The sequence below is a fragment of the Myotis nattereri genome, assembly GCF_964212035.1.
Source record: "Myotis nattereri genome assembly, chromosome: 2".
In the NCBI taxonomy this organism is placed as follows: domain Eukaryota; kingdom Metazoa; phylum Chordata; class Mammalia; order Chiroptera; family Vespertilionidae; genus Myotis; species Myotis nattereri.
Genome location: NC_138076.1, coordinates 38,676,224 through 38,702,835, shown reverse-complemented (window position 1 = coordinate 38,702,835; position 26,612 = coordinate 38,676,224). Strand labels below are relative to the sequence as shown.

General features: G+C 38.1%; 1 protein-coding gene across 1 annotated transcript in view; it reads right to left on the bottom strand.

The window, feature by feature from the left end:
• NALCN (sodium leak channel, non-selective) overlaps nucleotides 1–26,612 on the bottom strand; it is a 300,444-nt gene that overhangs the window by 189,843 nt on the left and 83,989 nt on the right. The window contains exons 8-9 of the mRNA XM_081082492.1: nucleotides 3,155–3,297; nucleotides 2,908–3,012 (exon numbers count right to left, since the gene is read on the bottom strand). Coding sequence (XP_080938618.1) covers nucleotides 2,908–3,012; nucleotides 3,155–3,297 — 248 coding nt within the window. The remainder of the gene's footprint in view (nucleotides 1–2,907; nucleotides 3,013–3,154; nucleotides 3,298–26,612) is intronic.

The following is a 26,612-nucleotide window of genomic DNA, read 5'->3' as shown; positions in this document are numbered from 1 at the left end:
TCTCAAAAATCACAGGTATGCATTTGGGGTTGAGTGGCCTTAATAATTTGCTATATTGTGATTGGTTCATTCTGAATGAAAAAAAATTTCCAAAAATTCTAATTCTATACATAAGTGCCATTGTATTGGTTTTCAAGTATATGAATAAACAGTTATAAAAATGGGAACTTACACAGTTTCTATGTTTTATCTGCAAGCCCTTTAAGGACTGGTGATGGAAGAATCAAATAAAAAGTACATAAAAAGTATGGTGGCTGGAGAAACCAAGATGGCAGCATAGGTAAACACCGAAATTGCTGCCTCCTACAACAACTTCAAAAATACAACAAAAAGACAAAACGGACATCATCTAGAACTACAGGAAGGCTGGCTGAGTTGAAATTCTACAACTAGAAAGAAAGAGAAAAGCACACTGAGAGTCAGGAGCTGCGGAAGTAAAGTGCAAAGGTACGGAGGCTCAAGCGTGAGCACGGAAAGGGGCTGGTACCTGAGGACGCGGCTGTCTTTTTGAATCAGGAGGGAGTCACAAGCTCCCGACTGCTCTGAACTCCAGTTCTGGGAAGTCTCTGGGGACCCAGGACTCATACGGGGAGAAACTGGACTGTCTGGCAGCGGGCAGAACTCGGAACCCTAGGGTGGCTTTCTCTCAGAGGTGCTTGCAGCGATTACCGGGACACTGAGAGGCCCGGCCCCTTAGGGCAGGGATGAGGATCTGCCATAGCTGCTTGCTCTGCCCTGTTGATTCCTTGAGACCCCACCCCACCCAGGCTTCGGCAGAGGCTTTTGCATATGAATGCCCTAGCCCTTCGCAACCTGAAAATTACCTAACAAATTACAGCTGGGCCAGACAGACCCAGAACTTCCAAGAGAAGGCCCAAGGCCCCACAGCAGCTTGCATTGCTTCACAGCTGGGCCTCATCTGGGCACCTCCAAACTCCAAAAAAGGAAGGGGAATCTGCAGATCTTTTCGTAGCTCCTGCTGGGTAACCTCAGGCAGAGACTAAATTAGCACCTTCTTAGAGATCCAAGAGCCACTGTACCCTGTGGTCAGAGGGGGACCATCCAGATTACAACTCCTCAGATCCATAAGGGACACACACTCGGGGGGCAGACTCAGTGAGCACCAAAGCCCCACTGAAGCAAGTCTTGCCCCAGGAGGGTGTCTTCAGCACAGAAGTTCCCCCACTGCAGATACAGCTGATTCTCACTGCCAATTGGCCTGTAAGTCAATTCCTCCCAGTGATACCTACAACAATCAAGGCATAACTACAACAAGACTGTGCACAAAGCCCACAAGGGGGTGCACCAAGAGTGTCCACCTCAGGTAACTGGGGAAGCTGAGCCACTAGGCCCTATAGGACACCTAGCACACAAAACCACTCTACCAACACAGGGAAGCATAAAAAGTGTGGAGACAAAGAAACAGGTCACAAATAACAGAAATGAAGGAAAGCAAATGACTGGATGTAGAGTTCAAAACCACGCTTATAAGGTTTTTCAAGAATTTTATGGAAACCGCCGATAAATTTAGTGAGACCCTGGAGGATATGAAAAAAGACCAACTAGAAATTAAGCATACACTGACTGAAATAAAGAATAATCTACAGAGATCCAACAGCAGACAAAAGGATCCCAAGAATCAAGTCAAAGATTTGAAATACAAAGAAACAAAAAATACCCAACTGAAGAAGCAAAAAGAAAAAAGAATCCAAAAATATGAAGATAGTGTAAGGAGCCTCTGGGACAACTTCAAGTGTACCAACATCAGAATTATAGGGGTGCCAGAAGAAGAGAGAGGACAAGATATTGGAAACCTATTTGAAGAAATAATGACAGAAAACTTCCCCTACCTGGTGAAAGAAATACACTTACAAGTCCAGGAAGCGCAGAGAACCCCAAACAAAAGGAATCCAAAGAGGACCACACCAAGACACATCATAATTAAAATGCCAAGAGCAAAAGACAAAGAGAGAATCTTAAAAGCAGCAAGAGAAAAAAAGTCAGTTACCTACAAGGGAGTACCCATACGACTGTTAGCTGATATCTCAACAAAAACCATGCAGGCCAGAAGAGAGTGGAAAGAGATATTCAAAGTGATGAATAGCAAGAACCTACAACCAAGATTACTTTATCCAGCAAATCTATCATTCAGAATAGAAGGTCAGATAAAGAGCTTCACAGATAAGAAAAAGCTAAAGGAGTTCATCACCACCAAACCAGCATTATATGAAATGCTGAAAGGTATTCTTTAAGAAGAGGAAGAAGAAAAAGGAACTCTTACCATTTGCAACAGCATGGATGGAACTGGAGAGCATTATGCTAAGTGAAATAAGCCAGTCAGAGAAGGATGAATACCACATGATCTCACTCATTTGTGGAATATAATGAACAACATAAACTGATGAACAAGGACTGATCCAGAGACGGAGAGGCATTGATTGGACTGTCAGGCCTTGGAGGGAAGGTAGGGGAGTGTGGAGGTAAGGGGGAAAGATCAACCAAAGGACTTATATGCAAGCATATAGGCCTAACCAATGGACACGGACGACGGGGGGGTGAGGGCATGAGCGGGGGGGTGGGGAGGGTAGGGGGTAACGTGGGGATAAGGACACATATGTAATATCTTAATCAATAAAAAATATATTTAAAAAAAAGTATGGTGGCCATCTAGTTTTGTATCAAAATCACTCAGGGAGTTGCTAAAAGTATAGATGCCATTGCCCAAATCACTCAGAAAGCCCAACTGGTGGGTCCTTGCACTTCTATTTTTTAATGAGTCCCTCAGTGAGTCTGATTGCAGAAGGCCATTGTAACAGGGCTCCCTCAAGTTCCAACAAGTCCCATTGATGGTGAAGATAGAAATGTCTGTGTTTAAATGGGTGGTGACATCAACCCCTGATACTGTACCTGGGTGGTGGCTGTTGAAGTAGTACTGCTTCTTGATCCCCACATTTGCTGAAACTGTACCCTGATTTCTGCAAACGTTTCAATGATGACAGCGATAAACACATTCTGAAAGAAAATTACAAGTCACATTTACCAAATGGTAATGAGAATGAGAGAGGGCAATCGCAATCTAAAACAAAAGATCTACAAAAGCTGTCAGAAAGCACAGATTTTATTGTTAGAAATCACAGGCGAATTTTTACAGTACCTTCACAAGCCACGCAAGGAAGAATATGAGAGTGATGAAATAGAAGTAGGAACGCCAGCGGGGAAAGCTGTCAATTGCTCTGTACATGAGGAATACCCAGCCCTCCTGGGAGGCGGCCTCGTAGACTGTGAAGATACTGGTGCCTAGCAAGAGAGAGGAGAGCAGGCTGAATTATGGTGGACTTTTGATATAAAAAATCATTTTCCAGAAGCACAATCAATACTGATACATTATCATTTTCTCAATGACCTTCTAAAAGGCTAAAATAACATGCAAGATTTTATTGTTCTTATTCTTAGGATTTTAATAAAGTTGTTTCAGACTTCAAGCTAGGACAATTTAATAGCTCTAGCAATAAAATAACTTTATGTTATATCTTTAGCTGGTAAGTGCATTTAATAATGGCAAAAGGAAGTGAACATTTAAGCCAAGTAGCGATATAATAGAAAGGAATGTGCATCATGTAAGCATGCCACTTGGGGCTTAATACCTGAAGAGTGCTAAAGGGTACTTGCTATAGTTTTAACCAAAATGAAATAAATCTGGGAACTGGGTTTCACTTGAAATCACTTTCTCATTGGGAGACTAAAGTATCGTAGGCTCCAAAAATTAAAATGTTGGGGCCTGTCTTTGGATTCCATGGTGTTTACTAAATACCAAAATGTAAGGTATTAAATCATCAAATAGTACTTTGTATTTTCTGAGAGAATTGTCTCATTAAAAATACCACTGATAATGGAAAGAAAGAAAATGAACAATAAATATGTGGGCAGATTTTTGAACATATGGTTAAGAGAAACTAAAATGCCATTCAGAGGAAAGACAGTGTTTAATTCTCACATTAGGAAGTTTGTGTTATCATTTCACCATTTTACATATGGGAAAACTATAGCACAAAAAGGGTAAGTGATTTGACTAAGGATGTACAGATAATAATAGGTGAATAAGAGTTAACCCAGTCTTTCTGAAAAAGGGGTGTTCATGTTTAACTGTGATGATATCCTGCCTCTGGACATCTTTTCTATGGCTTAATATTCCCATCTGTAAAATGGGGGGGGGGGGGAATAACACATACCTCAAGTGTTGTGAAGAGTAAATGATTTCATTTCTTTAAAGGGTTGGCATATGGTGTATACTTAATACAATTTAGTACTACCTATATATATATAAAAAGCCAGAGACTGTAACGCCATCACAACCATAACGACCTAATGACTGGTTGCTATGACACCCACTGCGGCCGGGGAACCAGCCTGATCCGGGCCGATTGCCCCCAACACTCCAATCAGGGTGGCCAGGCTCCGATCAATCAGTGACAGTGGCAAATGGCAAGCGGGTGGAAGGCAGACCTCTTGGTCCCTACCCCCAGCCCTCAGGCTCAGATCAATCCATGATGGTGGTGGGGTAGAACTGGGAACTGGGGACTGGTGAGCTGGAGGAAGGCAGACTGCTTGGTCCCTCCCCGCCCCAACCCTCCCCCCCCCCCCCGCCTGCAGGCTCCAATCGATCAGTGTCAGTAGTGGGGTGGAACTGGGGGCTGGCAAATGGGCAGAACATGGCCCTGATCACAGGCTAGGCCTAGGGACCCTAACCATGCATGATTTTGTGCACTGGGCCTCTAGTTATTATTATAAAAATTGAAGATAATTGCTAAATATTATTTTGTGAGAAAAAAGAAATAATAATAATGAATTAAAGTTGTTTATAAGACAAATATGATACATGTCATTCATAAAACTGAAAATATTGGCACCACAATAAATTCCACTATATAAATTTATCAGTTAATCATAGTATATAAAACTAATATCCACTTATGCGTGCTCTAACGACACAGAAATTTAAAATCAGAATATGCATCTGATTAGATGTCCAAAGTAAGATGTAGGTTACTGAAGTTGGCTGAGAACTGACTGTCCCTTTGGGCCTGTGCATGCAGGAAGAATAAGCAGACATCACTGAATACCAACACATGCAGAATAGCAGAAAAGTCTAGCAGTAAATGGGAACAAATGGGAACTAAACAGACTTGAAAGGAAAGCTGAGAGAGAGAATGGAAGCATAACCTATTTAGAAAATGTTTGTCATGCACTGATCTGTACTAAGTAACTTTGTATAAAATATAGTTTCATATATGTAGTGCCTCTCACTTTAAGAATATTTTGTACATTGATCGTCTTTGCCATAACAACTAGAATTTGTAAAACACGTTTAGCTTCAAGACTCTTTTATATACTTAAATGCTTATCTCTAATTAGGTAGGTAAATAGGTGGGAAAAAGGGCAGATACTATCAATCACATCTTATAGAAAAGAAAAGTGAAGGTCACTAGAGTTAATTAATTTGTCCAAGGTAAAAAGTGATAGAACCAGATATTGAACCCATGTCAACAAGTCCAGGTCTGAAACTATTTTTCTTTATGTTACCTAAATTTTCTCCTGTTTGAGACTGAGACTTCAAAAATTGCATATTTTCTTTTATTAGCTTTAATTTGAATAAAGTTCATTTTTTTCTGAGGGTCTATGGTGACTAAATTTATAGCATATTTAGGAGCTCAGGCAAGAAGATGACTTTTAAGAGAAAGATTTAGAGAAGAACAACATGTACAAAAAATAAATGTCAACAGGAAAGAGAAGTGACTGTTTCCATTAATAATTCAGATATACTAAACACGTACGACATTTTTGCTCTTATGGATTGAATATGAAGGGAAATTTTAACCTAAAACAAGAAACTTATATCCCTTATTTGCTTCTAGCTATTTGAACTAAAATGGGAATGTGGCAACAGAAATTCATTATGAATTACCATTAAATGTGTTTTTAAAAACACATTTTTATTGATTTCAGAGAGGAAGGGAGACAAAGAGAGAGAGAGAGAGAGAGAGAGAGAGAGAGAGAGAGAGAGAGAGAGAGAGAGAGAGAAACCTCAATGATGAGAGAGAATCATTGGTCAGCTGCCTCCTGCACTGGGGATGGAGCCCACAATCCAGGCATGTTCCCTGACCAGGAATTGAACTATGACCTCCTGGTTCATAGGTTGAGGCTCAATCACAGAGCCAGGCTGGCAGGGCACCATTAAAGTTTTATAGCTTTACGAATTGAGCATTTACAGATAAAATAAGTGGCTTGTCAATAAAAGATTAAATTTGAGAGGAACACTGAAATTATTCTTCCTCTACTTGCCCAGTCCTTCTTTATTACATCTACAGGGAAGATGCTACTTGTAAATAAGTAAAAAATAGTATTTCTAATATTGAAGCTTTTATTCCATTTTTTCCCCCAATTTGACACAGAAAAAGTGGAAGAAATAGGAATGCATAGTGAGGCTCAAAGAATAGGGTTTGTTGCCCTAACTGGTTTGGCTTAGTGGATAGAGGATTGGCCTGCGGACTGAAAGGTCCCAGGTTCGATTCCAGTCAAGGGCATGTACCTTGGCTGCAGGTACATCCCCAGTAGGAGATATTCAGGAGGCAGCTGATTGATGTTTCTCTCTCATTGATGTTTCTAACTCTCTATCCCTCTCCCTTCCTCTCTGTAAAACATCAATAAAATATATTTTTAAAAAAGAATAGGGTTTGTTGATACAAAGAGATGAGATTTTCTAAAAATGCAACCCAAAATCTCCTGTTGAAGAAAATGCTGACTGTTGAAGAAAATGCTGACTGTTGAAGAAAGTGTTTCCCATATATATGAACCACACTGGGTCAAAGGCTTTGAAGATTTTACTGAGTTGCAGCAAAGGCAATTGAGTAAGGCAGTCTTTCTTCATCATTTTTCTACTCCTGACTTTGCAAAGTGTATGAAAAGGAAATCAATTTTGAAAAGACTTTCCAATTGTTGAGCAATATTTAAACTGACAAAATTCAAATGTATGATAGTCCTATTTTCTTTGAGAGTAGACAACCTGAGGAAGAAACTAGCTGCTCAAACTTATTTTGCACATCCTGTTATCTCTGTCTGCCCTCCCACCCCCACTCCCGACCTTGTCCTCCTAGTTGACTACTCTGTGGCTATCCAGCCCAGCTCACCTCATCTGCTTGCAATCTACACTAGTTCCTGTTCTCAGTCCTCCTGGAGACCCTGAGATCACCTGTATCATGTCACTTATCACACTGACTTGTTAATATGTCCTCCTTCCTCACTAGGTATGAGCACAGTAAGTTAAAACTGTATCTTTCACTTCTAGACTGGCATTGAGAAGCACTGAGTTGACAAATTAAATAATTATCATACAATTAAAACAAATATTTCTCAAATATTTGCTTTTTTAATAAATTCTTTCTCACCATGAATACTGCTCAAATATGTATTTGCGGGAAAAGAATGTTATTTTATAACTGACTATGTTTTGCTGATTTCCAAATTTGCTTAAAACACATACACATATATAAACTTAAAAGTCTATGCTACATATAAACAGCAAAGTCTTCCTCTACTGTTTGATCTATCATTGGAAATTTCTAGAAAATATCACATTAATATATACAAAATATTTTTCTACATACAGTACAGAACACTTTTAGTTCATCTTAATTATGGTATGAGCTGAAAAGAAGACTTTTTTTGTTAAATGAATGATTCTACAATATTGCTTAGGAATAGAAATGCATTCTCTCACTGGAGAAAAATGAAGCCTGCTCCAAAAATATATTTAGGAAGCTCCTATAGCAGCACAATTTTCCTAGGCCCCCCCAAACTCTCAAAGCACAAATCAACTTGTATAAGAAGCAACATCACAACATTGATATTTAGCTAATCAATTCCCCTAATTTCATTTGTTCTTCCTTTGATGGCCTGAATTATTTGGATAAGAAGACCCAGAAGCCTACATTTAAAAAATAAATATTCACCTTGGAACTTTCTACAGACTGCATGGATTGCAACATAGTAGAGGACTTTTTTTTATAGTTCTGAACAAAATTATAGTACCATATATTTTGTCTAGGATTATATTTACTGGTTCACTGTCTTCTGATTCTTTCTTCCATGAAAAAGGTGAAAAATTGACTGTGTCCTGGGAATATTCCCTATTATTTCTCCTAGTCACGGGTTACATAAGATCACTGAGCCATTCAAATTCAAATGACAGGGCCACAAAAATGGTGGTGGTAACTAATAAGCTATTAGCCTGAGGTTCCACCATTAAACTCCTCTCCAAACACAAAATATCTGCAGTGTTATTTTAATGATGGTAATGTCTGATCTGTTGTGAAAGAACTGAGTAGTTAGAATTAGTGATGAAGCCTTGATTTAGTGGAATAAGAATGAGTAAGTACACCAGGCCCTCATCTGAACACTAAGATTAACATCACACTCAGAATTCCCAATAGAACCAAGAGGGTTTCTTTTAGGTCCATCCATTTCTTCCTTCTCTCTCAATGTTTGGATCCTCAGGGCAAAGTTCCTGAATTTTAAGGGCTCATGATGTAGAACACACCCCTTCCAAGGTAGCCCAATCCCAGGTCAGACAAGAACCCATCCCATTGGATGCCGGCTATCACTCAGTCCCTTTGGAATCTACCATTGGCTTTGCAAAGCACATCAAGCTGCAGGAGTGTGGAGGAAGCCCCTACAGCACCTCTGAGCGAGTCACCTGTCATTCTACCTTGGTCATCCTGCTACAGATACTTGTCTTCTTATCTGGTCTTTTAACCTTTCCAACCTGATGTGTGTTTTTTTTTGTTTGTTTGTTTGTTTGTTTTGTGTGTGTGTGTGTGTGTGTGTGTGTGTGTGTGTGTGTGTGTTTTATGAAATGGAATTGATTGTCTGGCTTCATTTCCTACCTGTGAATAGAATCATACTTGTGTAGTGCATAATGACAACATTCTTGTCACTCAAAAACATCAGTTTCTCTCATATAGCAGGATGATTTTCTTTCTGCTCCTGCTGCTGACTCTGATTCGACCTTGCCCTTTTGGAGAATCAGCTGATTGTCTTTACCACTGCTGCATTCCAGTTTGAGTATTCTCTTTAGTTGGAAAGAAAATAAACTTACATATTCCTCCTCCACTACACATGGATATCTGTGATCTATTGCTACCTCACTGAACTAACCAGTAGATTTAACTATGGAAAGGTGTAATCCCATCCTAAACTCCAAATAGATGTTTATTTTCTCAGAAACAGTTACAATGACTAAACAGTCCATCCTGAAAGGTGGCCAATGAAGAGGACACATATAGAGCTTGATCTTTGCACATTCCCATTATTAGAAATACAACTTGTTCAGGATGGGATGGGTGTGCTTCATTGTTTTTTATTTGTTTTGCTATATTTGCATACATATAACTTGTTCCCTACTTAAATTTTATTTTTAAAATCTAGAACTGCTCCATAGAGCAATATTATTATTAAACCACAGAAATAATAGGAAAAAATAAAAGAACTTGCCATAGTTTAAAAGGGAAATTTGTTGAAACCATTCAAAGGTAGGTTGTACTGTTAGTCTGAATTTAGATAGAATTCACTTTATTTAAATTCTGAAGTTTCAATGGAAATAAATTTACCCATCAAAGAGGCACCACTGACTTAGTTGACACTCTAACCAAGAGTTCCTTAAGTTTAACACTAATGCCTTTTTGAAGGGATGTATCCTGTGCATTGCAGCACCCCTGACTGTGCACTAGGTTCCAACAGCATCCCTCCATTGTGACAACCCAAAATGCTTGTAGACATTGCCTAGTATCCCCAGTAGGAAACACTGCCCTGGTTAAGAACCATGTCTCTAACATGATAGTCCTTCTGATTCTGTTGCTTTTGCCTTATAGTGTCTAGCTCCAGGCCTTGTATATGATTTATATTAAGTATTTTAAACTGAATTGAATTTCCTCACTTAACACAGGAAAAAATGAAAGAGTTGTGAGATTTATCAAAATTTCTCCTTTGGCTTATTATACACTGTTTGGGCCCAATGAGAGACCTAAAAATGCTTTTTCTTTTTACTATATTTACAATAGTTTGCATTTGAATTTGATGTTTTATTCATCTTTCAAGATTTTTGAAGGCTTTTAGATCCTCAGACACATCATTTGTTAACATATTTGCTACATACTCGTAGCTTATTGGTACCATTATATTAATATGTATTGGATTTTTGTTTCAACCACTACACGTTGGAAGAAAATCTTAGTTCTTTTTCACTACTTGCAATTGTATAAGATGACTGTTCATACACACATGTATCCTGGGGGGAATCTTAGTTTGCAGAATGAGTTATCACTAGTAACTAAGTTTTTTTGTTGATCACATATTTTGAATGAAATACATAGCACCAACTTTTCCTTACCAAAAAACTATAGTGGTACTTTCTGAATTATTCCAAGACAAACCACAAATGCACATGTTTTGCAAGTTTTCCAGATTTTGTGTCTGTATCAAGATGAGGACACTGATGTATTCATGGACAAACACAGACAAAAATGGACTCATCTGTAGTCCATGTTCATGATGCTGGTTCTGTCAGGACCATGAAACAGGATGTTGAATAGAAATCTGTTAAATTACTCATGACACGGGTAGGTGTAGTCTCAACAATGGAATTTAAATAGCAACAACCACATTTCAAACAGCATGGTGGCTTCTCAAATTCAACTCTTTTAGCTTGAGGTCACCTTTGGAAGGTAAAATCTATATTGAAATCTTTTCTTTTTGTTTTGGTGAATTCTCAGTTTCCTTCACTGTCTGGTAATTTCCCCATTCTCTGGTATAAAATCTCTATACAGATGTTAACCACATATTTAAAATATTTGATCCGATGGTCACTTATGAGATTCATTGCAACTTTCTATAATGTTTTTCTTCCACCAAATTTCCCCACGCCACCTCACCATGAACTCTTCAGGTGAACTGTACTTTCAGATCCTGATAGTTAGATCTGTGGCATTAAAAAAACCAACAATGGTTTTATAAAGTACACCTGTTTGTCATGAGACAATAAAAACAAACAACAGTGAGAGACCTGTATTCTTAAGGTGGACATCTGGATTCAACATAATAAATCTTTGCCACTAAGGATGAATGTATCCATATACATGAAATGTGGATAAGGTCAGTAGACCAGAATTAGAATGAAAGGCCCATCTTGAATTATAGAGGTTTATTGAATAGGAAACCAGCTAGATTTAAATTACATGGATGTTTCTAAGGAATAAAGACTTTATGAACAATGTTTTCTATGCCTTGAAATGATGTTTAATTTTACTAAACTATATTTCCAAGATAATTAGCTCAACTATTTCCCCTAATAGGTTGTGACATTAATCTAATGATTATAATAATCTTCACACAATCCATTCACATGCTCAAATAATGACCCATACACATTCAACCTGAGGTTTGCCATGTGGCCTTTCAAATAACAAAGCAACATTTTTTTTATTTGCCATTCCAGAACTTAGAACAAATAAAAAGGATTTCTTTTCCTCTGAGCACTTTAAAATGCATTGATAAACCTTATGTTTTTTAGCTGAATCTTAGCTTAAATTTCCTTTCTTTTCTCCCTCCCCTCCCCTCCTCTCCCCTCCCCTCCCCTTCCCTTCTTCCTTCCCTCCTTCCTTCCCTTCTTCCCTCCCTCCCTCCCTCCCTCCTTTCTTTCTCTTTCTTCTTTCTTTCTTTCCTTTTCTTTCTTTCTTTCTTTCTTTCTTTCTTTCTTTCTTTCTTTCTTTCTTTCTTTCTTTCTTTCTTTCTTTCTTTTCCTTCCTTCCTTCCTTCCTTCCTTCCTTCCTTCCTTCCTTCCTTCTTTCTTTCTCTTTCTTTCTTTCTTTCTTTCTTTCTTTCTTTCTTTCTTTCTTTCTTTCTTTCTTTCTTCTTTCTTTCTTTCTTTCTTTCCAGTTAAGCACTCTTTTGGCACAACCTTGCCTCACTGGTGAAATCACTTTATCTGTTACCTTAAATCTCATTGTTCATAGCACTAAAGCTTTGCTGTAAAATCAAAGGCCATATATAAAAAGCATATATATGTTTATATTTCTGTTAAACTTTTAAAATAAGTAATAAAGATTCTTAGTTGAAACATATTTCTTCAGATGCAGAAAATTTCTAAACTTCTAAATTCCAAATATAAAATACTTCTAGAAAAAGAGAGGTGAAAGATTTAACTATAGTGTTCACAAATGGAAAAAAGTGTTGACAAGGCCGGATGCTGACATTGGCAGGGAAGTTTAGGTATTAAAGTAGAACAGCTCCAAGGACGCTGAGCCCACATGCCAATTAAAACACCCCCTGCCCCTGGCTGGCAATTTCCATGTAGGCTGGGACTAAGAGAAGCAAAGGAGAGGTCATGACAGATATCCCCCTGCCTCTGAGGAACCAGAATTTTTAGATCAAAAAAGTTTCCTGAAAATTCATTTTCTGTTGGTTGACTTAAAAAATCAATACAAACTACATTTAGCCATAACTAGCTTTCAGTTACCTTCCCTAATAATCTATCCAATGCTTCTGAGCTACATGACATTGGGTCAGCCAGTTAACCATCCTGGGAATGATGATACTTAATGGTAAAAATTAAAGCACTAAATAAATGCTATTTTTCAAAAATCAAGCAAAATATATCATACATTTTCAAATGCATTTTAAAGTGCTCAGAAGAAAAGAAATCCTTTTTATTTGTCCTAAGTTCTAGAGGCCCAGTGCATGAATTTGTGCACAGGTGGGGTCCATCTGGCCGGCCTGCCTCCCCCGCATTGGCCCCAATCAGGGGTGGGGCTGGCCAGGGGGAGGGGCTGTGGAAAGTTGGCGGGCCAACCCCGCCCCCAATTGGGTGGGGGCACTGATTGGGGGTGGGGTCTGCTGGGGGGAGGGGCTACAGGAGGTTGGCAGGCCCACCCCACCCCTGGCCAAACTCCCAGTAGAACTCCTGGTCGAAGGGACAATTTGCATATTAGCCTTTTATTACATAGGATAGTAAGACTTAGACTTAGCTTTGTAAAAACACTTGAAAAAAATGTCTCCTTAAGTGTCTGTACCATTTTTGTAATGCCATTAGCAGTGAATGAAAGTCCCTGTTGCTTTACATTCTTGCCAGCATTTGGTGTTCCTGTTTTTCATTTTGGCCATTCTGATAGGTATGGAGTGGTATCTTTTTGTTTTACTGTGCAATTCTCTAATTGCAGATGATGTTGAGTATATTTTCATATACTTACTTGCCATCAGTGTATTTTCTTTGGTGAGATGTCTGTTCAGATATTTTTCTCATGTTTTAATTGGACTGTGTATTTCCTTATTGAGTTTTAAGAGTTCTTTATATATTTTGAATACAGTCTTTTATCAGGTGTGTGTTATTCAAATATTTTCTTCAGTCTGTCTTGTCTTTGTATCCTCTTAAGAATGTCTTTTATACAACAAAAGTTATTAATTTTAAGGAATTCCAACTTATCAATGTTCTTTTTCATGTATCATGCTTTTGGTGTTGCCAAAACCAAATCCATTGACAAATCCCAGGTCACCCAGACTTTTCTCCTATGCTATATTCTAGAGTTTTATAATTTTGCATTTTACATTTAGGTTTATAATCCACTTTGAGTTTATTTTTGTGAAAGGTTATTAGATGTGTCTAGATTCATTTTTTTTTTTTGAGGTGGATGTTCAGTACTTCAGCATCATTTGTTGAAAAACCATCCTTTCTCCATTGAATTGCCTCTGCTCCTTGATCAAAGACCAGTTCACCACTTGTGGGACCATATTTGTTGTTCATTCTGTTCTATTGATCTGTTTTATACAAATGCCACTCTGATACCGTAGCTTTATATCTTGAATTTGAGCAGTGTCAGTCCTCCAACTGTGTTCTTTATTAATATAATGTTGACTATTCTAGGACTTTTGCATTTTCCTATAAATTTTAAATTCAGTTTGTTGATATCCACAAAAAAACTTGCTGGGATTTTGATTGGGATTGTGTTGGGGCTGTAACCTTCAGTAGTTTCTTAGCCCTTTTTTCTCAGCTTTTGTAATAGAGGAAGGACAGTCATCTAACGGCCCTTCCCTAGGTCAGATGAGGCTCTGAGAACAGAGATTTCCTGCAGTGCACGACTTTTCACCAGGACTGTGCCATGTGCCAATTCCACCCACTAACTTTTTCTCCATACACCTTAATATCTGCCTTTTTACTGTTTGATTTTTCACAATAAACTCTTAGGCAGCATTATACACACACAATATATTGATAATAACACAGTGGAGAAGGAGAAAGAAAAAAAGTAGTCATTCACAGGCTACGATTCCAGTATTTTTTTTTAAAATACAATAGAACAACAAATTTAACCAAAGCCAGAGAGCTTCGGGCAGCTGTGATCTGGCCTGCTTATGCTTGGAATGAAGTGTCCTCTCCACACTCCCATTAGGCACATTGGCAAGACTGCTGCACCAGACCAGCGCTCATTTGGTCAGCAATCAACCTTTTCTAGCAAGGATCTGGCTCATGACATGAAGAGAGTAATCAGGCATTTTCACTGTGCCTGATGGGGTGATATTAACATTTTATCCCTGGTCAAGAGAACTACAGAAAAATCATCCCAGGAAACACTACCTAACACTACCCAACACACAGAGAAATATTTCTGAAATATGGAATAATTATTTAAAGCTTTATTAATCTTGTATGGAAGTCATTATTCAGTGGGTAAATAATCATACTCATTGTTCTTCATCAATCAATGTAAAGTATTCATTTCTGATGTAAAGGTGGGCTTTTGAGGAGATACCTCCAGTTGCTGAAAGAGCCAATATGGGGCAGGCTTGGAGCCCATGCTGTTCCAACAATATTAGTGGCTACCAGCAGGCACGAGCAGCTTGCTCTGGGCCATCACTGCCATGAACTTAGCCAGAGCAGAGTCTCAGCTTCATATTCTTGCCACCACTATGAAAATCTTTGGGTGTTTCTCTCCCCTTTGTCTCATGGGGAAAAAACTCAGGCCTCAGAATGGTGAGGTTCTGGACAGAGGGATGGTAGCCTGAGAAACCATGGACTACTCCTGGGGACAAAGCTAAAAAAAAACAATAACTTTGAGCTCCTTGGGACTTTTTAAGATTACACAGATGGAGTGAACCATCTTATTAATGGTAGGTCCTTTATATGGTTTTATTTTATATCAACGAACCGGCAAGTTCATTCTTATTGCTCCCATTTTATAAATGAGGAGACTGGCTCAAGGAGGCTAAGAAACTTGCCCAAGGTCACTCAGAATGGAGTGTCTGGAGTAGGATCAGCCTGCATCTATGCTTGCCTCCAAAAACTATGTTCTTTCCACTTTGCCACACATGTCTGAACTTTCTGAAACTTTTCTTGGCTTGGTTTTGAGGAATTTGAACAAATTCCTGTCTGGTATACTTTGTAAAAGCAAGATTCTGCTTTTAAAATTAAACAGACTAGCCTGAGGAAAGGGAGGGGAGGTGAAAATTCCTGCGTTTTTGGATTATCAATGGTTCTTTTATATTTCTGTTTGTGCTGGGAAAAGACATTTATCTGACTTCTCTCCATGTCCTTTATGTTTCTCTAATTATTGTCTAACAAGAGTAGATGGAGATCATTTGAACTCCAGGTCAAAAATTTTAAAAACAGCAAAATTTTAATGACTTTCACTTATGGGGAGAATCTATTAGGTAAATCAGAACAACACAAGGTTCAAAAGTAACTCTTGTTTAGTTCCGGGGTGCCCTCTGCTCATTCAGTAGTACTAACTGAAATGCTACGACTATCTCATGATACAAGTATATCATTTGATGAGTAGATCATAAAATAGAAAAAATATTTATGGAAAATAGATTTGTTTTTGGCCTCAACAAAATGACTGTGTTTTTAGAAAATATTTATAATTGGCTGGGCATTTTGTCTTTTACTTATTTAAGCCCGTGGCAGATCCTGCTAGCTATCCTTCCAGACTCACTCCCAGTTCTTCCTGGGCACTTAGCTGCTCAGCTGGAGAATCTATTTCCTGGAATTCCCTGTAAGTGGGTGTGGCCCTGTGACAAAGTTCTCCCTGATGTGGACAACTTCCTAGCCATCTACAAAATCCCTTTCCCTGGCCTCATTTTTCCTTTGCCTTTCACCTAGAAATAGACAAGCTAGGGCCAAGCTTGGAAAGTGTGTTGGAGATGGCAGAGCTGTCATGCATGTCTGGGTGACTTCATGAGGCAGAGCTCACCCACTCACCCACCGGAGACTGTAACTCAGAAAAAAATCAATTTTTAAGCTCACTTTTTGGGGGGTGGGGGGTTAGTGTTCTCTCTTATAAGCTTAATTTATTCCCACTATCACATAGACTAATATTCAAAGTAGCTTATGTTCCATGGACACTTTTCCCAGGAATGGTTGCTGACCAGGGGAATATCAGTCCGGGAAAACATGCTAAAAATTAACATATAGACATTTTAGGATCTCCTATGAATATCTGAAACATATTTCACAGTTCAGGGAAATAAAACAAGGCAAAGTTTTAAAAGCCTTTCCATAAAAGAGCATTATTTGTTTTCCCCTCACAAAAACCACTCTATTAACCTTGCCCTAAATTACTGGCCTGCTGAACCATAGGAATTCATACTCTACACGTACTCTTAGCCCAAAGAATGAATTTCAACCATAGATCTGAAATAACAAAGTTAATTTAACAAGTAAATGTCACATAAAGACTTGCTTAAGATTCTTTGAGATGATCAAATAATATACTTTAAACATAAGATTGTTACTTTTCAAATATAGGGTCTGGGTTTCATGACTAATAGTATGATTCAGCAATATAAAGCGATAAATTATTTTTCAAGAATAAGAATTACACTTTAATTTATGTCATTTCAGTGCTCTAAAAAACTTGCCAAGAGTGTTTTTTCTTACTGAAAAATGTTAAGATATAGCAAAGTCCTAAGAATAATACATACACACACCACACAAACCAACATTTCTAGTCAGACACGCCCACATAAATTCACATACTGGAAAGGACTACCAGACTGTTATTCTAGGCAAAGAAATATGAAAAATTTTAGTGCTGGAACAGGAAGTTATTTTGGAAAACCATTGCAAGTATTTTGAACTCACAAATGATCATGATAATGACCATTTTAGTGAGATAGAAATCCGACACTACATAGTTTGATAGAATATAGGGCTACATTCCCTTAACTGTCAATCAAAACTTACTCATTGGCTACTGCAACACGTTGACCAACCTATGTTCATTTTATCTGTTAGCATAGAATTCCAAAAGCAGTATGATTCGTTATTTTTAGTAAGACTCTAGAATAATGTCATGTGGTTTAAGTAAAATTCACATCACCCAACTTTTGCATATATGACCATTTTATTTTATAGGAAATAGTCTTATCTCAGCCATTATTGACTTTGTATTTTTGACCAAAATTAAACAGGTTTCATTCACCCGTTTTTGTCAAAGAATATGTTTTCTAAGTTTAATCATGTGTACTTTTCACTACTCAATCATCTTTTCTGTTTTAAAACCAAAAGGTGAGTGAAGAAATGTCACCAGCTATAGCATTTTCAGTGCAATTACATTCCTTAAACTTAACATGTGATGAGGCTGAGGTCCTCATATTACCCTCCCCCCACTCCCCACACACACCCAAACGTGCTCTGCTGGAAGTTAATAGCAACTCTATATAAAAGCTCAGGCCAAAAACTTGGAGTGATCTTCCCCTTTGACACTTAGACAATCTACCAATAAATCCCATTAACTCAACATTCACAATATATCTAGTATGTTCCTCTCACAGCCACTGTGTTAGAGCCAGCAAGAACACTGCTCAGCACTGCTGCTCTGAGTTGTTCTGAGTCCATATATTCTTCTAAATTCTTCCCGACTATGCCGGGGCAGGCTCCTTCTTGAACCCTGCCCACTGTACTAACTGTTGGGAACTTAGTCCAAGCTCCTCCTTTATGTTCTGCTCACTAGTTACAGGTGTTGAGTCTGAGCCCCTCTGCCTTGGGCTGGACCTCCTAGGATACCAGGTCTTACACGGAGAAGCCATGAGAAGTTGTGGGTGTGTAAGAATGAGTCTTCATTGCAGAAGCCAGTGGCCACATAGCCATCAGACAAGACAGTCCTTCACAACAGTCGATAAAACAGGCACGAAGTAGTAGCAGTCTCTGTATTACCTGAGCAGCAGCAAGCTGCCTCTAACTCACCACCTTACAACCTTACATCATAGCAATACCTGAGCTCTCTGGCTCAGCTGCTTCTCCTGTCGCCCCTGCCCAGCCCACTGGCTGGTTAACAGGGTAGCTATATCCGAGCTCCCTGTGAGCTCTTAGACTTACATCATGGCAGTTACCAGCTCTCAGCTCTGTCTGAGCTCTCCAGCCTTTTCCCTTCCTAGCCGTCCTCTCTAGCATACTAGCTGGTCAGTAACCTGTATATTACTCCTTAGACAAAGGAGGCTTCGTGTCAATAGTTACATCAAACTTTTGGGTTACAGAAGGGCACAGTGTACCATGAGATCGTTATGGCTTTGCAGCTGGTTATGGTATCTCAGCCTAGGCACAGAGTGGCCTTGGACATTCCGGCATAGTAACAACAAGCCCTTCCACACTCTGAGTGGCCTTGGCTATCTGGGGACTCTGGCGTGGTTCCCACACACTGCTACCACCTCAGTGCAAGCCACCGCCATCTCTCATGCAGATTATTAGATCAGGCTCCTAACTGGTCCCCTTTCTTCACTGTTGGTTTCCTTCAGTCTGTTCTCAGCAGAGCAAGCGGGTTTTTCTCATCAGTCTTGCTGCTCCTCTGTTCAAAATGCCCCTCTGGCTTCAATTCTTTACTTAAGAGTAAAGCCAACATCATTGCATTGACTTGTAATGCTTTACAATGATCTGCCCCTTGTTACCTTACAGACCACATTATCTTTTACTTCCCAAACATGCACCTCCTCATCTCAGGGGAGAGCATCCAGGACGCTCCCTTTCCAGGGCCTTTCCACTGGATGTTCCCTCAGTTTTGCACATTCTTCCCACAGGGATCCACCTGGTTTGCTCCAGCACATCTATCACATTTTTTAATTTAAAGGAAGCCTGCATGGCCACCCTATCTACAATCACAGTCCCTGCTTCCAGCATCCCTTCTCCCACTGCCTGCTTTCCTTAAAGCTTTTCAGCACATAACAAAATATTTATTTCACCTATCTTGATGATGTCCTATCTCTGTGGTCGGCAAACTGCGGCTTGCAAGCCACACGCGGCTCTTTGGCCCCTTGAGTGTGGCTCTTCCTAAGCCTTAGGAGTATCCTAATTAAGTTAATAACAATGTGCCTACCTATATAGTTTAAGTTTAAAAAATTTGGCTCTCAATCGTTGTACTGTTGATATTTGGCTCTGTTGACTAATGAGTTTGCCAACCACTGTCCTATCTCCTCCTGTGGAATTTTTAAGCTCCACCAGGGCAAATATTGTTTTCTGTTCTGTTCGCTATATTGCAGCAGGTCCTTACTAAATAACCTGTTGAATGTTGAATGAATAAAAATATTTTCTCAAATAATTGATTGGCCAGGAAGGGAAGTCATAGAAAAACAGTAAAGAAACACGTACACATACACTGGAAGAAATTAAAATAAAAACTGAATCAGATAATAGGATATTCATGGAGGGGATGTATAAAAAAATCTCATTACCATCAGCTTGCTGCATGAATCAGAAATAGCCAAAAAACAAAACAAACCCAGAGTAGGTGTGACAGTTTGAGGCAAGGGCCAGACTAATGTAGGTGCAGGTGGCACCTTGCTAAAGCGTTCTTTCTATGACAGATGCTGCCTATACTTTGCAGCCTGAACCCTTTCATTACTGTGAGCCTTCTTGCCTCTAGTACAATACAACCACCACATCTGCAGGGTAGCTACCTAGAGCATATCCTATTCCTCCATCACCCACATGTGCCCTGGCATCACGCCGCTCTCTATTCTATTTGAACAAATGCACAAAAGACATTTTCAACTGAATACAAATTAGAAATTATACAGATCAAAGTGAATTTCACAAGTCACAGATCCACTAATATGGTTTGCACCCACTGTTTATGTTCCATTAAAACCCAGAGCAGTAGGATCCCGTACAACGGCAGGTGAGCAGAGCTTTGTATTTAATGTCATCTCTTGGAGTGTCTACACTTGTGTACTTATCCAAGGGTACACCTATTAATTACACTTCCCACGGAAGGGTGGAGGACAGTGATGGGCAGATGCGAAAGTAATGTGTCCTAGAAACTGTGTCCAATACAAACTTAAAGCCTTTGAAGAGGAAAGAAAAGCTTTTTAAATGAAAAGGGCCCAGGATGAAAGATAGAGAGGGGCTTTCCACTTAATCAATACAAAAACGAATCATTCCAATGCAGAAGATGAAAAAATTCCTAAAGAAACTGAGGCAGCTAATGAGAGAGTCTCTGAAAAGCTCTTATTTTAAAATTTGTGCAAAAGACAAAAGGCGAGGTGAATAACCAAAAACAAATGCATTTGGTTGACAGTCCTTTGTATGTAACGTGCCAGGGCTAAGGTGAGGATGAAAATCACAAAATTTCTAGCAAGTAATGATTTTTGACATTTGATTTAATGATTTTTGGAGCCTAAGGATAAACAAGGGAGTGGCTGATCTAATGAGTTGAGGAAGATCCTCCTTAAACTGGATTGGACACCCTCATGAGGGCTGGTAGGGAATGATAAAATAAAGGGCATAACAGAAAGAAAAGGCAGGGAAGGTATTCTAATCACAGTAGTTCAAAAACACTACATAATAAGCGTCAAGTAAATTACTAGTAAATATGTTATAAGCCTTGAGAAAAAATAGTAAACATGAGAACTATTATTAAACCAGCAAAACCTCAATGCAGCTAGGATTTTGAGAAAGAAAAGTGGTCAATATTATAGAATAACCATTAATTCTAGAATATCTAGGTACTCTGTAGACCTTTAGAAAATAAAGTGGAAACTGACAAGAGCTGAGAATGCTCACTTGAAAGGCATCCATACCAATCTAGTTTCCTTACCTTTTTAAAATTTCTTATTTATGTATTGATTGATTGATCAATTGTTGATAGAATTACTAGAAGAGTAGATCTGGTAGCACTTAATTTCAACAAGATATTTCATGTTTTATCCTTCACAAAAGATTCAAAAATCATCCTAAATGATAATAAGGCTAAATGAATACACAGATGACAGAACAATCTTATCTATACTACGTTTCTATATAGCTGTTAAAGCAGAAATTCTATATTAATTTAAAATATAACAGAGGAAAATTGTCCTAATAAGAATTTGCCTATACCCTGTAAACATGTAATCTCTCAAAAAAAGCCATTAAGAAAATAAAGTTATTATTTTAAATTGATTTCTAGTGATAATGATTAATCAATTGTCATGATTATTAAAGTAATCACTAATATCAATTAATCTAATGAGAAGAGTTAATATTAAGTTATTGCTAATATAAATTAATATACTGATAATGTTCCTTAAATATAAAGACACAGACTAAAAAGCATATACTTAGAAATTTCACCCACGGACTTTCCAAGAGGGGAAAAATTAACAATCATTGCAGAGTGAGTACTCAGAGTTGGCAAGAGTTGACTCCTCCTTTTAAAGCTGCCCATATTGTTTTTCATTCTTATCTAATATCCACTTATCTCACCTAAGTCCCACATCTATCCTGAAATAACTGATGGATGGAACAGGGTTTCTTACCTTCTTCCTTGCCTTCTTTCCATGCCAGGCATGTGTTCGAATTGGAAGATAACCCAAGCCACCCAATACTCAAGTGACATGAATTACTGAATTGAATTTAGACTCATTTTTTTTTCCTCATCTGAACTTATCTGTCCCATCCTTTTCCTCTCCTACACAGCAATAGATGACAATGGTATAATTCATCATAGTAATTAGCAAATAGATCACATTATATACTATCTCTCTAAGTTCAAATGACCCTTAGTCTAACTGAACTGCATAGATTGCCTAGTGAGCTCTTAAGGAAACACCCAGGCATTTCACAGGAACCAGTGAGTTGGTTAGAGCAACTCCCAAGGAGTCCAGGTTTATTCTTCATCTACACGGGATTCTGGCACTGCCTACCATCTCTAATTGGGCAGATACATCTTGGTGGTTTCTCAAAGTCGCCTATTTATGCCATGTTTTCAATAACATCTTATTTCCACATTCATCTTTCCTGACTTGTAATAAGCATTGAAAATATTATGTGAGGTCCAGCAAAGAAAGTTTCCATTTTCTTAAGTTCAAACACTAAATTTTCCTTGGAAAGCAATTTTAGCCATCTGTCAGCACTATGCTTTCTTGTAAAGAATATGCCCTTTTAGACCTGTACCCTGGAAAATTCTTGTTTTAATTTTTTGCATATATTGCAAGAGAAAAAAAGCAACATTCAGTTTATATGTTCCCTTTCTAAAGATTTCAGAGGTTGAAACTAGGTGACCACTGTAGTTTTACTAATTTTAAAATTATGTCATTCTGTAGATTACCAAAGAATTGACAAAATAGAATAAGTGAAAAGATTATATAAATAAGTAGATAGATAAAATAAGTTAAAAATTGCTTTAATGATAGATGCAGATAATTTATTTTATAACACTAAATATAAAAATGTTTATATAATTTTAGGTTATTTAATGCCCTTCCATTTTTTTAAATAAACTATTATAACTACCTAGCATAATTAACCTAAATGTTTCAGTTATTCTTAAACATTTAATTGAAATGCATAGTATTCAATATATTTCCTCCTTTTAGCATGACTTTATGGCTTTCTATAAATTAACCAAAGTACAGTGTAGCTGGAGGAACTTCAAGAACTTCCTATTACCTCCTGAAATTGTTTATTCAAATATTTTAAAAGATTGTTCTAGTCTTTTAAATTTGTTTTTACTCATTTGAGTAAAAGTTTTTTGTTTTTTATTAATTTTCACCTTAGAGTATGTTTATTGATTTTAAAAAGAGAGGCAGGGAGAGAGTGAGAGAAAGAAACATCAATGTGAGAGAGAAACATTGATTGGTTGCCTCCTGTATGTGCCCCTACTGGTGACCGAACCCGAAACCTAGGTATATGCCCTGACCGAGAACTGAATCTGAAACCTTTCGCTGTATGGGATGATGCTCCAACCAAGTGAGCCAACCAGCTAGGGTTAAAAAAGTATTTTTAAGAAAATGTAATTATTGATATAAGTAATGTTAGATATGGAAATTTTTATAAGATGCACTAAGGATACTTTTATAAGATGATGATGGCAAGAAATTTTAATCAGGAAATAGATGCCATCTGGAGATGCTATAGAATGAGCGAAGTTAAGAATTTTGATCTGCTTCACCCTTGTTAGGCACTGGCTCACCAATTTACATGTGACAAATGAGCACCGGGACCACAGTCCAGAAAGCCTGACTTCTCCCGTGTGAGCACCACTGAATTAAACCCATGAGTAAAGCCCAGCTGTGACATGGTCTGGTTAGCTCTGATAGCAAGGGACTGCCCCTGATTCACTTACTATGTTACTACTCAGCCTGACCCTCCCTGGTCTGCCTCCGCTGGTCTATTACATCCTCCTGTATCACTCAAGGTTCCCTATAATATAATTGGTCACTTAAAGAGTTCTGCAATTTAATTTCTGAGGTTGGGTGAAACCTGGAATTCATTTCCTTCCATTCCCCTCTCTCGCCCTTTCCTGCAGAGGCTACCTCTGGAGGGGCCAGGGACCACCCTGGGAACCTCAGGGTTTTAGGAAAGCTGTATTTTAAGTTGGTTGGTGCACTAATGACTGTTTGTTTTATTGTTATGTTTACACAACATACACACATGTTGCTAATGTTTATTCTTTAGATAGATATGAATTATCCCTTTTTAAAAGAAATAAAAGGTAAAAGAATTCCTACTTTTTTTATTGATGCTCACTTAAATGTCAATTCTTCTGGGATGATTTCATGATAGTTGAGGGGAAAAAATGTTCCTTTGTGCTTTTGTAGTATTTAGAAGTACATTATTTACAATTCTATCTGCCAAACTAGACTGCAAACTCCTTAATCTGCTCTACCCCATCCCTTCCCCGCTTCCCATCCCCAGAACAGCACCTTGCATGCATTGCTCAGCCTATCTCTGATAAATGTAAGAGATGAAAGATTATATCCCCAGACAACTTAGCACATGAAGACCAAGGTAAGATTATGTCAGCATCAACAAAAATAAATGATTATTTTATTGCTCAGTTTTCTCTTTCTGGAAAAGTTAAGGAGCCCTAAGCATAAATATTGTTAGAACACAGTGAGCTGGTGCATTTGACATTTTCTATTGGCACTGGAAAAAAAAGTTTCTGATTAGAGAAATCTAACTATATGAAGAAGGATCTATCCTCTTAACTAGGGAGATATGACATCATTTTTTAAAAAATGACTTGGCTTTTGAGCAGAAAAATGCAATTAAATCCCAAGATCTATGTACTTGATATCTCTATTATTCTTAGTAAGATAAAAATATAAGAATTATATATAAGAATTATACACAACTAAGGAAGTCCAGATTAGGAAACTCTTTGAGAAAACATTACAGTTTTCAATAACTCACCAATAAGAGATCTCTAAAGTTAAAAAAAAATGATGATTCCATGTTTAAGTTTTGTGGGTACAATTAAACATAATGCATTTGTAGAAAGAATATGACACTGGGCAAGAACGTTCTTACATGGGGGAGGGCTTCATCAAAGCTGACAAATGACCCATAAAAGCAGAAATCTCTGCCTCAGTAAACATGGACTGAAGTAAAGGAAAACACAATTCAGTAAGAACCTAATGACTACCCATCTGTGGGTAATGTGCTGCTGGAGGTTGCTATGAGACTGGGAGTCATAAACTGGGTACAATTAGAGGAGAAGTACCTGCAGATAAAATACACCTCAAGTTGAACATGAATGAGAAATACAGCCTGTCAGAAGTGTCTCTTAGCAGGCAAGCAGAAGGAACCCCCAAGGAGACAGCCAGGTATATGAAGTGCTCATCATCTCTATTCCCTGTTGGCAACTAGCCTTTCCAGTCCTCACCTGCTCTATTCAGTGAACCTGATCACCAGGATCCCTCAGTTCCTCCAGCCTCTCCTGCCTGCTATTCTTGGCCCCTCTAGTTTGACCCTTGCTTCATCCTGGGCCAGACCAACAATGGTATCAGAGCTGATCAGTCTCCATCATATGGACTGCAGACAGGAATCACACTTTTGGTCTGTAAATGAAGCACTCTGCTTTAAGTAAAATGCTCAGAAAATATTTTACCCTCTGAATTTAGTCCAAAGGGACTAAATATATTTGACTATATCTCATTTTGGGAAAATACAGGGTGAGGCAAAAGTAGGTTTACAGTTATGAGTATGTGAAATGGTTTATTCTTGTCTTACTGTTTATTAACTATTGTATTATTTTCTATATGAACAGCTGGAAATCTACTTTTCCCCCACCATGTATATAAACCATGTTTTCAGAGTGATTTTTTTGGTTACACAGTTTCACATTTTCAAACATTCCTAGAATGCACATGTTTTACCTTGGTAATGAGACCAAACATTTTAAATCAAGCAGCCATGTATATTTTACACACACACTGGTATGCAGTTACAGGGGTGGGCAAACTTTTTGACTCGAGGGCCACAATGGGTTCTTAAACTGGACCGGAGGGCCGGAACAAAAGCATGGATGGAGTGTTTGTGTGAACTAATATAAATTCAAAGTAAACATCATTACATAAAAGGGTACGGTCTTTTTTTTTTTTTTAGTTTTATTCATTTCAAACGGGCCGGATATGGCCCGCGGCCGTAGTTTGCCCACGGCTAAGTTAGAAAATACCCATTTGTTACGTAGAAAAATAATTTCTTTGTGTATATAAAAACAAACAAGGCTGAATTTAGATGCCTTTTAAAATGTGGACTCTACTAATTTCAGAAAAATTATTTAATTATAATTTTACTTTTATATTAAATGGATAGTCCACTGCTGTGAAAATTTATCAATGTAAAATTTACAATTTCATTAAAAAGTTATTCTATTTCCTATGCATTTGTGGATTTGTAACAGGTATTTTTCTGTTGAAATTGATCGTAATCCCTAAAATAAAATTCGTTTTGTTTCTCATGACAATCACTGGCTCCTATTCTTTCTGCCCATCTCATTTCTCACTCCTGTGTGATGAGAACATTTCTTGGCATCCCAATAAGATCTCTTTTCCATATTTTTCTGCTTGTTAGTACTGAGTGTATACTAAGTTATTCAGTATAATAAATCTACCTTCAGGTATTCAACTTACAGCAATGACAACAAAGCAAGTCTTACATGGATATGCGACTACTCAGCCCTGAAGAATTTTACAAGACTTTTCCAGTTTCCTCAAATTACAACTCATTAAAATTAATAAAAATTGAGGAAATTATGAGTTTTCAACATTCCTAAATAAAATATATTAGGGGAAACCTGTGTTTGTCATTTTAGGTT